General features: G+C 36.4%; 1 protein-coding gene across 7 annotated transcripts in view; it reads left to right on the top strand.

Annotated features, from left to right (window-relative positions):
- CHD7 (chromodomain helicase DNA binding protein 7) overlaps window positions 1-15,860 on the top strand; it is a 179,046-nt gene that overhangs the window by 103,011 nt on the left and 60,175 nt on the right. For all 7 annotated transcript variants that reach the window (XM_017547548.2, XM_017547551.2, XM_017547553.2 and 4 more), the window contains 3 exons: window positions 4,782-4,923; window positions 9,890-10,027; window positions 11,045-11,110. In XM_017547548.2, the coding sequence (XP_017403037.1) occupies window positions 4,782-4,923; window positions 9,890-10,027; window positions 11,045-11,110 (346 nt within the window). The remainder of the gene's footprint in view (window positions 1-4,781; window positions 4,924-9,889; window positions 10,028-11,044; window positions 11,111-15,860) is intronic.

Below are 15,860 nucleotides of genomic sequence, written 5' to 3'. Positions count from 1 at the left end.
TCTCTCTACGCTCACGAGTGGGTGTCCCCGCGTCTCTCTACGCTCACGAGTGGGTGTCCCCGCGTCTCTCTACGCTCACGAGTGGGTGTCCCCGCATCTCTCTAGCCTCGTGAGTGGGTGGCCCCACGTCTCTCTACCCTCGTGAGTGGGTGGCCCCACGTCTCTCTACCCTCGTGAGTGGGTGGCCCCACGTCTCTCTACCCTCACGAGTGGGTGGCCCCACATCTCTCTACCCTCACGTGTGGGTGGCCCCACATCTCTCTACCCTCGCGAGTGGGTGGCTCCACGTCTCTCTAGCCTTGTGAGTGGGTGGCTCCACGTCTCTTTAGCTTCATGAGTGGATGGCTCTGTATCTCAGCCTCTAGCCTCAGGAGGGGTGGCCTGCTTTTTTTTGGTCATTACTTTTATAACCAGATAGTTAACAATTACAAGTAACCTGCTAGACTCAGCACTAGAAGTGTAAACATAGTAAGACACAATTTCTTCTCTGTTGGAGCTTACATGATAGTTGGAGAAAGACACACATATGGTACCTTGGTTTTAATACATTGCATAATGTTACCACCAACTTTTGTGTATTTTATATATCCCTTGTATAGGGTACAGCACGTGACATGTGGGTGGAGTGAGGAGATCATATCTGGTCCAGACGGTGGCAATTAGAAAACGCTTCTTGAAATGAGTGGTGTCCAGGCTGTCTTGCAGATGAGTAGGGTGGGATGAAAGTAGAGGTAGAAGAGATACATGTGTGTTTTGGGGAATAGTTCTCTATGCTTGGAACATAAGAGGCACAGGTTTGGTACATCCATATGGAGAACCTCAGACATTATATGCAGAGGATTGAAGCAGAGGAATGCTCTGTCAGATTTGCATTTTAGCTGGTTACTCTGGTGACTTGAGATGATTTTTTAGGTGATGCTTTGGTGGCATTACCGTGATGCTGAGATGGGAAATGCAGGAAGACAGAGCAGGTATAGGAGAGGAATGAGGGAAGACGTGATTTCTTCAAGGCTGGTACCATTCAGGTCTGGAATTTACAGGTGTTCCCTGTACATGGGCTAGTTATTCTTATGATCCCCCTCACAGACTGCTGTGTGGCTGCCGGCCTGAGCTAGGCCCCATTTATAGCCATCACTGCAGCTGTTAGAGGAGTCTTGTGGTTCTGTAACTGCGTCAAGCAGCTCAGCAGCCTCATCTTCAATATTGCAGTGTTGGATTAAGGGTTGTTACTTCTTAAATACATTATTTGCCCCCAACCTAGAACAGTGGCCCTTTTCATACATTCTAGCTTCTGTTGTAATCTGGAAGTGGAATGTATGTCCAGTGTTTTGGGTTTGACATTATAAAAGACTAGTTTTGACTCTTACAGAGGTAAATGATAACTATGAATGTGGACTTTCTGTCCTTTCTCCACTGGTCTGATGCTGTATAGCCCTGCATGTGGGGCATGAGTGTGATGAGGCAGTGGGGAGCTGTTGTGATTAATAGTCTGGGCAGGAAATTAGATGTGTCTGAACTAAAGCAGTGGTCATGGTCATGGGGAGGAGTGCACTGTGGGTTTGTTTACTTGCTTGTTCTTTTAGCTAGTGTTTAGGAATGTCAGCGGAGGCTTTCCTTCTATGTATGTTGCTTGGATGAAGTCATCCTTGGTAAAGGTGGGGTCCTGTCTAAGTTTCTGCAGTTTATTCGGCCCAAGTGGATCTGAGCCATGGCCAGAGAATACTTCCCAGACTCAGCTGCTTGTTTTCCACATGGGTGTGGATGTTAACCATCTGTGCCATTTTCACATTTAAACCTCATAATGAATCTTGAAAGAATGTATAAATATTAATCTTATTTTACAGATGAGGAAACTGAGGCTCAGAGAAATTAAGTAATGTATCCAGGGTCACAGCCTATAAATGACCATTCAAACTGGAACTGAGATCTGTCTGACTCAAATCAATGCTCATATCCACCATTCTAGATTACCTTCATTTGTTAAAAGAAAAATCTTGACTTGGATAATTTTGGGCAAAGCGGTTTTAATACAACACTTACTTGAAAATCTCAATTAGCTTATTGCAGAATAGTAGCAAAGGCAATTTAATTTACATAACTTAATTTTGTCCTTGATGGTAATGTTGTAGGGTGGACACTGAAGGTTTTGTTGCCTTTTTGACTTCTAGGGTGTTCTTTGATTTGTATATTGCTACCTGGAAATGCTTAGTTGTCCCTTAACAACATGAATAGTGCAAGGTCTGATGAGTTTAGAAATCTTTCCATAGTCAGATCTGGGGTAAGTGCTTCCCTTGGCTACAGGCTTTTTGTCTAAACATTTGGAGAGGGCCTGTCTGACTTTCAGCTATCTTGGAGGTTCTATACAGTTCATTCTTGGGAAGGGCAGATGGAAAATCATTAGCACTTCTCTCCTTCAGCAAATTGATGTTTCCTCAAACCTGGGCTCTGGTTGGCTTCCAGATAGTAAGCCTTTTACTCCTGTAGGATCCTGCATGCAGGGCCCTGCAACCCCTCTAAATTAAACCGTGTACTTCGCTCTGGTATAGAGAGGTCACTGTGAAAAGCGTGAGCTGCCAACTCACTTTACCTGGCAGTGGTTCAACTCTTTGACAGGCCTACCTCTGATTTAAACAAATTTGAGAAATATGTAAAGTTTTGGAAGCAGTTTTGCACTGATTTGATAAAAGAAACCACAAAACACTGCAGCGCAGGTGTTGAGAATGTTTGAAAGCTGATTGAGGGAAGCAGATGGCTTTAGTCAGTGGCATCCAGCCAAAAGAGCAGGTGCTGGTCATGTGACCGCTGGTTACCAGGGTAATCTGATTGCTCTTGGCGTGCAGATGAAAGGAAAGGGGCCCAGTGTTCAGCTGTAGTATTGTATAATTTGTGGCAGTTAGAGCGGAAATAAATGCTGGAAATGGAACCTCATAGTAGGGGAGACTTCTGTCCATGTGTAGCATAAACACTAGGACAGTTGGATGAGGAACGGTTGTATGGATTTTTTTAATTTTAAAAATATTACTCTTTCTGTGGATCTTTTGGAGAGAAAGTTTTTAGATCACTGCCTTTTTCTTTTCTTTTAAATAAAAATAGCTTTTTTTTTAAACCTAACTGCCATTTGCTATGATCTTGAATTATTTTCTTATGTAGCTATTTTCTATGCTAAAATGTTAACAAAATAAAATAAAACTCTATTAAAAATAATATAAGATGATCAAATATTCTATTTAGTTGAAAAAATACATTTTAGGTGTGTGATGGGTACTTTATTATATTAACAGTGCTTTTGAAATATTTTATGTGATACATGCTTTACTCAAAAGCATATAGATATCTTGGCTTCTTCTTTTTTTTTTTTTATAGTAGCTGAGGGTAAAAACACTGTTTAATGTATTCTGTCAGCACACTTTCCTGAGAACTTACAAACTTCAGTAAATAAAGCTTTTAAAGATTTTTGAAATACAGCCTTTGTTTTTCAAAATTTATTGGAATTTGAAGCTCCCAGGAAAAATTTTTTTAAAAAAATCATTACTGAGGTTGGATTATTCTCAGTGTTGGATAACAAATGGTAATTGGTGTTAGAAAATTTGAAGCTGATGGCCAGGCACGGTGGCTCACGCCTGTAATCTCAGCACTTTGGGAGGTGGAGGCTGGCAGATCACCTGAGGTCAGGAGTTTGAGACCAGCCTGATCAACATGGCAAAACCCTGTCTCTACCAAAAATACAAAATTAGCCGGGTGTGGTGGTGCATGTCTGTAATCCCAGCTACTCAAGAGGTTGAGGGAGGAGAATCGCTTGAACCCAGGAGGCAAAGGTTGCAGGGAGCCGAGATTGAGCCATTACACTTTAGCCTGGGCAACAAGAGCAAAACTCTGTCTTAAAAAAAAAAAAAAAAAGGAAAAAAAATTTGGAGCTGATTTGGAAATATAAATGGAAGGTAGCAGTAAGTGTATATTCTGAAAAAAAAGTCAGGTAAAGGTTCTAGAGGTGATGGCAAACTCAAAATTTCTTTTTTTTTGAAGTTTGTCTTTTGTCTTATGTAACATTCAAATTCTAATAACATTTATCAGCAACAAACTATGAAATATGCACTTTATTAGGGTTGCTTTGCTGTATTTTTGTATTTCAGGAAACTGTCTTTTGGGGAAAAAAAGGCCAATTGCAATTATCTCAAAAAACATCTAGAACCAGAATAAAGCTTATATTTAATTAAGAACACAGCACAAACTAAAATTATGTACAACAGGAAATTACTATGTATTTTGATTATATTCTAAAAGATTATAAGTTGACCAAAAATGTAACTCAACAGCATAAAAGAGGACACCTTCTAGTACTGGTCAAAAGAATACTTAAATAAGAGTATGTAAAACTATCTACAAAAGACACAAAGAGATGATCATGATATCATTTTTCATGACAATTCAAAAAAGTGTTCTGTACCTTAAAAACTTGATAGCAAAATTAGATCTTAATTTGATTTTTTATTATGGCTTGATGTACTTACTGGCAGACTTTTTGCACAAATGTACTATGTGTGGTATTAGTTTTTGCATGCAATTTTTAATTAGGCCATATATTTGCTAAAAGTGATTATGATTAATACAGAATTTTGCAGAAAAACTTAATTGGGAGTTGCATTTAACTGTAAATAGCCAACATGTATTGATTTATAAATTGCCATTTATACTTTTGGGATATTAATGTGGGAAATCTAAGGCATGAGACATGCAGAAACACATTAAAAAGTGAACACTAAGTGATCCACTTTGAATTCTAGTAATAAGAAACCTGACTCAGAAGCAAGTGCTTTGAAGAAAAAGGTCAACAAGGGAAAAACAGAAGGTTCTGAAAATTCAGACTTAGACAAAACACCCCCACCATCTCCTCTTCCTGAAGAAGACGAGGACCCAGGTGTTCAGGTAATACAATTATTGTGATCCCCGAACCTTGGTTAGTTAGCATGGGTAACTTTAGCTGTGTATGAAGTACACTAGAACCTCCCCTATCTTCTTATGGGGATGCTCTTGAGATGTCTTTATTGCAGTCTAGAATATTATCTCCATAGCAATGAGGGGGAGTGTGTGCAGAACAAGAAATTATACTCCTGACGAGAGTGACTTGGTTTTGCTATCTTTGACTCTGTAATTAATAAGACAAAGATTTTTCATTTATTTCTGTAAATGTATATTTTGCTGTTTATGTTATCGTTAGCATATTGGTTAACATATTGTTAATATGTTGGCTCATTTAAAGCTTCATTCACATTTTTACATTTCTCTAAAGTTTGGTTGGTTGTCACTTTTTAAAATTTTGCAGAATTAAAAAGATAAATTTGTAGTAGCTTGTCTAAAGTTTTTGACATCTGACAGTCAGAGTTGAGATATATTCAAGTAATGTAATTCATGTAATACTAAAGTTTTTATGAACAAGTCAGTGACTTCCCGAATGGCAGCTCTGCAGAATATTCTCCTGAGTTGAGGAGAGTTTTTATAGGAATGAGTTGAAACACTAACCCTGAAGTAAACGTGAGGAATGTAGGTTCTTGTGTATAAAGTATACTGCCTTCACTGATTGGACTGAAAAGGACTCTTACACGTGACAGTTAAAAATTATTTCCTTGTTAGGTTCCCTGGAAGCATGCCAGTGTGGTCCACTGGGATGGCTGGGAATGTAACTTATGTGAATGACATCTAAGTTGTCAAGGAGCAGTTACTGAAGAGTTGTCCTGGAGTAGGAAGCTGGCCTCGAGAAGCTTTCTGGACTTTTTCTTATTTAGTACACATTCAGGATTTTTCACCTGTATCCCCACCAATCAGAAACAAAATGTTTGTAGTGTACAGCCCTATTCCAAAGAATTTCAGATATTTTTGGTTTTGGCTTTTTGTTTGTTATAGTAGAACTCCCTGATATCTGAAACTTCCTAGAATAGTCTTAAGGCTAACAGTCTGAAAGCGGGGAGGGAAGGAGAGAGATGGAATGAATGAGTGTGTTTTGATTTAGTTGGGTTTGGTTGTATGACTAACATAGTGATACCTTTGGCAGGGTGCGTTATTATGTAATTTTATTTTACACATCAGTGGAAAGATATTGGGAAGGTAAGTAGATATCATTTTTTAATTGCTGAGGCTGTTTTACAACTAAAGTGTTTTAATGATTTTTATTTTTTTTACTGAGATCTGGTCTTACTGAATCAAGTATTTTAATGATTTTGAATTTTATTTTTACCTTTAAGAGTATTTTCTCTTGATTTATGTTTGCCGTAAGTAGGACTTTTATGACAATAGTATTTAGACAACATTAAGAATTTACTTACATCAGTAGGGGAAATTCTGTTACTCTTTCACAAATACTGCTATTGTTTTTTTAAAAGTCCGTTTATATTAATTCAGACTCAGATGGACCTTATGAAATACTAGCTTTGTTGTTTTTTTTTTTTTTTCCTGCTGCAGTTCACTTATAGAAAACTGCTGCTCAATTCAAGTGAACATTGGCGTATCTTTCTAATTGGCTAGGGCCTGTTATGTGTTTAATAGCTAATATAAGCATCCACCCAAGGTCTGACTTTTAAAGCTGTGCTTTCTTGGTATGTCTGACACAGGAAGTGATGCTGACTGGTTGTTTATTATGTTTCTTCCTGTAACACATGCATGAAGGGCTTAACATTAAAATTCTTGAGTTTTGTGATTGATTTACTAAGGACATGTCATATAATTTTAACTAACTCAAAATTGTGTCACAAGGTACTACAACACTGAGATCGTGGAAACATGTAAATGTTCTATTTGTTATACCTGTTTTAAGTATCTTTTCCAAAGCAATCCAATTTTAAAAAGTTGGTCTATTATTTTAGTGTCAATTCAAAAGTTTTTCAGTTATGGTTTAAATGCGGTTCTTACATTTCATTTTGATTCACAAAAATCTTTCAGATAATAATAGTTTACCAAGTCACAATAGAAACATGATGTATTAAATAATTTAATTGTACCTTGGGGAATTGTAAAAGTAACCTTGATACTCAAAATGAATATAAGATCAATTATTATTTTAAAACTAGAGAAGCCATGTAACATTAAGAAATTTTATAAAATTGAGTTATAATTGTATTTTGGGGTTGTTTATATGTTTGAAGTGACCCCATATCCACTACTAACTAACCCCATCACTATTGCACAGATTTATATCACAAAGTTGATTTGAGGAGGAACTTACATTTTAGAAGTTAAACTTACCAACTCATAAATTTCAATTTAAAAAGAAGAGAGCGCCCTGTCTTACTTACTGGTTGGAACCCTTCTTGAACATCAGAATGGGATTTAGCATAACATGGATTTGTCTTAGACCCTTTTCCAGTTACTTATGTGGTACAACACTGTGACAGTGGAGCTGGAAGCAGGGAAACCTGATGAAACATTGCAGGCAGATCATCAGGAGCACATTCCTCCTTACTGGAATGGCAGCATAAAGATGGGAATATAAATGAATATATTTAAATTGAGTTAAATCAACATATCAAATGAAATACACATTATGATAAATTTTGCAGTATTAAAGTTGTTCTTGATAATGGCTCTTTATGTCTTGAAGAATTGGTGGTCCAGAAGTGAGGAATGGTAAAGTGGGCATGAGAGCAGGAGTAAGTAGGTCAGCTTTGGAGAGAAAAGGGAAGCTGTACAAGGTAACTGGGCCATTTTTCTTTGAAAAGCTTGAGCTGATTAGTGATGACTTTAGTCCTACTAATTACATCTCACGTATGTACCATGTACAGTTCTAAATGCTTCGAATGAATTCCCTTATGTGATCTTCACAGTATTCATATGAGGTAGTTACTGTCATTAACCCCATTCTGCAGACCAGGAATCCAAAGTCCACAAAATTACTTGTCCACGGTCACGTATTAGGAGTCGGGGCCAGTTCAAACAAGGGCACTGGGCTCTAGGACTTACAAGGTCAAATTGCTACCTGAGACATGGGGAAGGATTGCAGATGGCAGAACCTCTGCTGGAATCTCTGTTGCCTCCACCTGGAATTGATCTGGGCAGCGCCAAAGCTTTATCCTGTAGAGGAGTGTCCCAGGAGGAACCTCTGGCCCATGTCACTACTCCCTCTGTGTAAGCCACAGGGAAGTCTCTTAATAAACTTTACTCAGAATGGTCTCATATCAGAAAAGTACTTTGCACCTCTGTGGCCACAGCTGTGTGTGACTTGCATCTAACAGTCTCTAACAATCCATTTGATGGTCATATTATACCGAGTTTGTATTGTGAACTGTCTCAAATCCCTTTTGAAGAGCAAGGAGAACACAAACTTAATAAGATTAAAATCAATCAGTCCCACTCTTTGGGGAAAAGTACTGGGATTGTGTTCATCCTGGCTTGAGAGATGACAGTGCCGGTCTTGCCTTAGGTGCACACAATGAATGTTTTGCCTCTCTCTGCCTTACTCTCAGCTTTAACATTCATGAGACTTTTTAAAAAGTTTCATTTCATAATTCTTAGAAAAAAAATTTATATAAAATTTTTCTTCAATATTTTTATTTCTTCTATGTGCTTTGCAAACTCATTCCATAGGTTGTAATATTCTTGAATTCATTAGCAGCTTAAAACTTTACATGTGTCATTTTCAAACTTAGATTTCACATGCATATATGAATAAAAAGGTTATTTCTCCTTATTTTTAATTACCTTACAAAATGAATTCTTTGACAAAATGGTTAAATAACATAGAATTATTTCGAACAAAAGTTCAGAACCTCTCGTTCTGCTCCATTCACTTCCCTCCCCATCATTAATAGTTATTAATAGTCTGTTGTGTGTCTTTTCAGATTCCTTGTTATTTAAAGCCATACACATATACATTCATTTTTCAGCAAATACTCATTGAGGCATAGAGAAGTAAACAAGATATACAGTCTTTTTGTCTTAAGAAGTTAATATATCGATGAGCCACACATCCAAATAGATACACAAAATTTTTTATTTATCTTAAATAAATCTTAAGCTACTTTTGGTTATGTGGCTTATTTTTCTTATTTTACAATTTGTCTTGCAGATATTCTCAAGCTTCCTGGAAGTGAAAGTAGTGAGTCAAAGGGTCTGCATGTTTTAAGTTTTGATAGATAGGACCACATTGTCCTGAAAGGATTGTACGGGTTCCATTTTGACCACAACATTGTGAGAATACCCAGTTTGCCAGTTATCCTGCTTATACTGGCTGTTTAATTTTTAATTTTAAACCACTATGGTAAAACATATTGTATTTTAAAAAGTTACTTTTCATAGTCATTCATTATGAATTTTTCCATTTAACCCTTCATCTCCAGAAATTTTCGGAGTATTTTTTTTAGGATCAAGATTAAAGTATAAAAACCTTTTATTTAAAATGGCCTGAAATACCTTGGATAGTATTATAACAGGATGTGTATAGAACTTTGTAATTTACACATTATATTCTAATGCAGTTATTTTGTTTTTGGACTCATTATGTGGGAAAAATGTTAAAATGTCCACAGGTAGAGGGAGTAATATAATGAACCCCTACAGATTCATTAGCCAGCCCCAGTATTGCTGCCACTTTTGATGGACATACTGACTGAGCGAGGAACCAGATTTGTTATTATTTCCATTTTCCCAGTTGAAGGGCACATAGCTAGGAGTGGCAGAGCAGGGCTACAGCTGTTCCAGGCGTCTGACTCCAATTTCCACCCATTTCTGTTGTATTTGTTACCACTGTGACCTTTTCACATCCTTTACAGGATTAACATTATCAGCCTTTTCCTTACAATTAATTTTAAAAAAATCATTCTCCAACTCTGAGACATTATAAAGAGCATTTTTCTTTTTAATCAATTGCCAATTTCAAGGCCACTGTTTTGGGTTTTTGCTTTAGAAGAGACGGTCCAGCAGACAGGTGAAGAGAAAGCGCTACACTGAAGACCTGGAGTTCAAGATTTCCGATGAGGAGGCAGATGATGCAGATGCTGCTGGGAGGGATTCCCCCTCCAACACCTCACAGTCAGAACAGCAGGTTAGTGCCAGATCTGTGGGATTCATGGATGTATTTTAAAGATGGACTGGAAGTTTCATTGCTGCAATCTGAGAAGTGCAATGAAAGCATTGGAGACTTTCAGCAGGGGAACATCCATCTAATGTTGGATAATGTGCTATGGGAAATTTGTTGTTTAGCAGTATCTTTTAAAAAGCTCTGTTCACTGCAATTTATTTTTATATAAGCCTGTGATATGTAATTTGACACAATTTTGGAGAATTAATGGTCTATGCTGAGGAAGAGTCAGAGCTAGAATATAAGGAGACTGAATATACCTCTGAGAATTCAGTGCTGTGGCTTCTGGGACTTTAATAAACCACTCAAGCCTGTCTCCTGCTGTTAGGCACTGTGAGAACCCCTTTATGAAATTACTGCCTTGTAGTACCCAGCAGGGTGTACTTTATTCTCTGTGCAATGTAAATGATGGATAAAACAGTTTGTATAAAATATGGGTAGTAAGGTAGGATTGATTATTACAAAGATCTTTTGAAAAATACATTTTTCTTACCACTACTGTACTTTAGTTAACAAACTGGTAACCCATTGAAAAGTATATTAAATGCACCTTTGTGTTTCATTTGGTAAGTTGTTACATAGTGTTTTATGTGACATCAGAGATAAAAGATACCTACTATAGCAGAATGATGAGTATATTTACCTCATGGAATAGGTGAAGAAAAGTTACATTTTTGACCGCTAACATTCAGAGGTTATTTGTCTTGGTGGCTAGAATTTCTGAATGCTCTCTAGTTTTAAGGACCTAGGTTGGTCCACATCATTAAACTATGTAATCATGAATTAATAAGCACAAATCTTCCTTTTGCCTTTCAGTAGGGTGAGATTTTTGTTCCTTTCAGTTACGTTTCTCACTGATAACTTTGTACCCAGTGACCTAAAGGGTGTGGAGGTGATAGCAAAGGGGAATGATTTCTTGCTTTTATAGCTTAGGATGAGATGTGTTCTATTTGGACTGATTCACGTGACTTTATTTTTTAGGAATCTGTTGATTCAGAAGGCCCAGTGGTAGAAAAAATCATGAGCAGTCGTTCAGTAAAAAAGCAGGTGAGCATCATTTGGAGTGATTGAAATCTGTGGGATGTATGAGACTCTTACAGATTGTTGGCTTTGTAATTTTCTTTTAAAATTCTAGTATTGTAAAATAAAACTTGTAATATTTCTAATCCTGTCTAATTTATTAACCCGATATGTATCTTTGGGACATTTGACCCCAAATGAAATTAAAATATATCAAGAAGTCAGTGCCTTGTTAAATCATTCAGAGTAGACTAGAAACTCAAATGTCTCCAAAGAAATGTATGGGACTTTCAGAGTTGTAGACTGTGTTTTTCATAAATGTTATTCATAAAAATCATAAACATGAATTTACTTCTAATCTCTCTTAGGAAAGTTTCCCCCCTCTTCCATGTTAGGATGGAAATTCTGTTTGTCATTTTAGCAAGTAGGTGTTTTCTCATATGTTTTTTAACATTTTTTCATATACAATTGAATTATTCATTAGTGTCTTTCCTGCCAATGCAAAGATGAAATACAGGTCTATTTTCAGTGTAATTTTAAAAAATAGTTTGACTTAGTACTTCAGAATTATTCAAAATTTGTGTTGATTTGCAAAGGTGAGCTCTAAGTATCTGTCACTAGCTTGATAGCTTTGTCATTGAGGAACTCATATGCTCTTTAATGAAAAATGCTAGTGACACTGTGTTTTCTTTTACTGGTGAAAATTCCGTTTTATCTCAGTCTTGCCCACTTTGAGAAAATGCTTTGCTTAGTTTGAATAATTACATAAAACTGCAGGTGCATTAGGTATTACAACATGCAATTTTCCATGTCTCTAGAAAGTGGTAGACACATAGGTGTTTGTGTCACAGTTCTTTCTTTTTATTTGCTTTCAGGGAGGGTGGAACTACAACTTCGTGTTCCAGCATGTAAAACAAACTTTTAAAAAATTAAAACAATGCAATAAAGACATGGTCTAGCTATGTTGCCCAGGCTGATTTCAAACTCCTGGGCTCAAGCAATCCTGCTTTGACCTCCCAAAGTGCCAGGATTACAGATATGAGCCATTGTGCCTAAACTTGTTTAATTTTGGTAAAATGTATAGAAAGTGTAACTTCCCAGTAAGAGAGATGAGGAATGGAGAACTTACAGGACTCGGTGAGAGTCCTATAATAAAGTGAGATCCCAGGCTTATCAAATAGGAAACCATTACTATTCAAATACTGCTACTGAGTGATCCTTCAACGTGTTATTGTACCAGCAGTAAACTTCTCTTTACTTTCATTTCAATACTCTTTGTGTTATCCAAGTTATAAATATTTATCAGAATATACATCTGTAGTTTATATGAATGTAATCAAGAGCAGCATTTCAAGTTGTTTTCTCATTGAGTATAGGGGATACGGGGCATGGAGTGACTGGCTATCTGGTGACTCTTTGGATGTGAAGATTTCCTCCCTGATGAATTAAATGATAAAATCTCAGCGAAATTTCCCACTTGTTCAAGTAAAAACGAGCACTATTTAACTCATTAGAAGGTTGCATTTTTGTCCTACTAATGACTCTAGAACTGCTAATTTGTGAATTGTAGATATATGGTAAAATTTAAATACTTGACATGCTTTGAAGAATAATCCCCTTCACTGAATTGAAGTGACTTGTTTGAGTAAATAGCATGTCGTTTGGATGGGATATATTAATTTTCATTCAATTGACAGTGCTTCAGCAGGCATACTCAGCAAGCAGGTTTAGGGGTTGCAAATTATAATTAGCCCTATTATTCAGAGCTGTTTAGACTATACATTATGTAGAACATTGCTTTTTATTTCTGTTTTGCCCACTTTCGGGCTTTTGTTTTCTTTTCCTCTTTAGCTGCCCTTTAAAGATAGGTACCCATGGTTTAGGAATAGATGCTATTAACCATTTACCGATGACTGGGTTTATCTTATCATAGGAGATTAAAAATCACTGTACAGGAGGGTGGACATTTGTTGAGTTGGTGAATTTGAAGATGGAGAAAATTAGTGGAAAAATTCTTCTGGAAGGGAGATATGCTTTGAGGTATGATTTAAAATAAAGGAGAGATGTGGAGCTCATGGAATTGCTTTTCAATTGCTGGTATTTCTTAAAGGGAAATAAAAAACATTAGAAGATACTAAACATTAACAGGTGCTAACTTTTAAAACTGCTGATATTCTCAAAGTAGGTACTTTAGTTATCACCTTTAATAACATTAGAAGAAAGTGTTGCAAATAGAAACAAAAGGAAATTTGAGATTTTTTTGTGGATTCTATCTATGCCTGCTGGTCTGTTTCTTATTACCATGAATAATTTAATAATTGGCTGTGAGAAGGTGTCTTTATCTCTGCCAGGCAGCACTGTAGAAACTGGCTATGAGCTCTCAGAGTCTGTCACTGCATGGTGTTGACACAGAGTAGAGACTCCATGTTTTTCAAAGTCAGTTGACCTCATCTCTATAGCCTGAGAAGCATCATGATCCATTATGTTGCAGTTGTGTAAACTCACAAAACTTATCTGGCAGAGGCATCCTAATTCAGCACGTCATGTTAAATAGGCATTTATGTTGTTCTAAACCCGTAGGCTAATGTCCATGATACCTAGCTGCATGAGATAGTCAGTGCCTATTTGAATTTTGAGGTAGATATGTGAATGGTTACTTTGATTCTATAAAGGCTAGTTATTTTGTTTTCCTTGTTTAGTAATCCTGTAGTTCTTTCTGCTTTGAGTCATTCATCTTTGGAGAATAATTCCAGTCCTTTTTTTTTTTTTTTTNGTATCAGAAGGTCAAAAGTAGTTTTAAAAGTGAATTGTGACTGTATCCCTAAAATTTGTTATTTTTCTTTGACTATAGGACATATTTTCAGACTGTTTTAATTCTCTTTAGTTGAGCCCCTTAGAGTGTAAAGAAGGCAAAACTCTTCATCTCATCCATTATCATGCCCTTATTTTTTCCCTAAGTGAACTGTGATTTGGTGTCTCCAGTAAAGTATACAGTAGGTTGGGCCAGAAGTGAACAGGAATTCATACCCATGCCTTATTGATAACTTTATTGAGGTGCTTTTTCATTCTTTTTTGTATTATTTAACAAAATGTTATCTTTTTTTGCTATGTAGTTTAGTTTCTTGACTATGACCACTTAATTTAGTAGTAAGATGCTTAGGAAAAACCTAAGTTAGGCCTAGACTCTGGATGGCTATTTAGAATCCAGGTGGCTGGAGAACTCATTTATTGCCTTCTCAAAGTTTCTGGGTCATGTGAACAATGGGACAAGTATGGCTTAATATATTTGAAACTTTAAATTTCTTATGAATAATAAGGATTTCCATAGATGAATCTCAGAGTCTAATGAAAAGGTATATACATTTCTCAGAAAAATTCTCTTAAATGCATAATATTACTGGGTTCTCAAATTTAATGTTGCTGCTCAAGAAATAAATTCGATTGTTGTGTGTATATGTGTGTGCATGTATGGAAATAGTGCTTTGACTTAGTTACTCATTTGCCTATGCCCATTGTAGAATGGCTTCTGAAAACGGGGCTTAGAAGTGAGAGGTTTTGGGGTTGGGGCTGTTTTAAGCTGCTATCAGAGGCTGGTCAGAGTGCCTCCCATTTAGTAAATAATTGAAATGATGCTTCTGAGGGCTTATAAATTTACATACTTTTATTAATTGTTTTACTGTTCAGTAAAAGAAAAGATGATCATATTTATATGAAAGGAACAGCAAAAAACAGCACTATTTATAATTCTAGGAGCAAGAAGATGGTAATCCAATATGTGTGGTCCGTTAAACAGAACAAAGTGTTATATTCTGAAACATCCAAAAGATACAGGCCCTGGGTCAATTCTATACCAGCTCCAGGTGCTGCTAAAGGAAGTTTCAGAACCTAGTTGGTTCCACTTAGGCAGCCTAGACTCTCTTGTTAGGCATTTTCACAGCAGGTTCCCAGAGGAATAGCTGATCATGACAATAAAATGGGTAGTAATGAGAGTTGGGGACAGATGGCTGTAAGAGTCAGCTTTCTCAAACAGACTTGAGACAGAAGAACAACTGTCTTTACTGTTCAAGATTTGATCCTGTACGTTTTGGTGCCCGCTTAGAATTATGGGATGATGAGACCATTTGGAATGAGAAGAAAAGGACAGTATGGTAGAAAAGATCAGATAGAAGAATCAGGAGAAATAATAAGAGTGTAGACATGATAAATCTTGTTTATGATTTATAACATATATATCGGTTGTATAAATGATATGTAGTTTCTAAAATGCCTTCAAAATTGAAAGAAATATAATTATTATCAGAAGATATGTAGTTTCTAAAGTGCCTTCAAAGTTGAAAGAAATATAATTATTATCAGAAGAGTAAAAGCTCAGACATTTGAGTTCCATTCTTGATCTGAATTTCATGATAATGCTATGTGAAGAATCAAAGGATCTAGTTTCATCCTTGCTTCTCTTTTTCCCTGACCATCTACTATCTTTTTGTCTTTCTACTGGAATGTCTGGTTCTATATAAAGATAATATATCTTGAAATGGGTGTAGAATAGAGAAATATTAGAGCTAGAGAAAAAAGTAGGGTGGATCTTGGATGGATTGCCACTTGAATTGGCTAGTATTTATTTGTAAGTTAATTCCATGTTCCATTTATGTTGGTGGTTCTTGAAGCCATCCAACAAACATTTCTTTTTATTTTGAATAACTAAAAGTCTGTGACATAGAAGGTGTTCTGAATACATTTGTTTAAAAGAATGCTTTAGAGTTATGATCTTTCATAGATC

Source organism: Cebus imitator, unplaced genomic scaffold, assembly GCF_001604975.1.
Source record: "Cebus imitator isolate Cc_AM_T3 unplaced genomic scaffold, Cebus_imitator-1.0 Scaffold199, whole genome shotgun sequence".
In the NCBI taxonomy this organism is placed as follows: domain Eukaryota; kingdom Metazoa; phylum Chordata; class Mammalia; order Primates; family Cebidae; genus Cebus; species Cebus imitator.
This window is presented reverse-complemented; position numbering and strand designations above follow the sequence as displayed.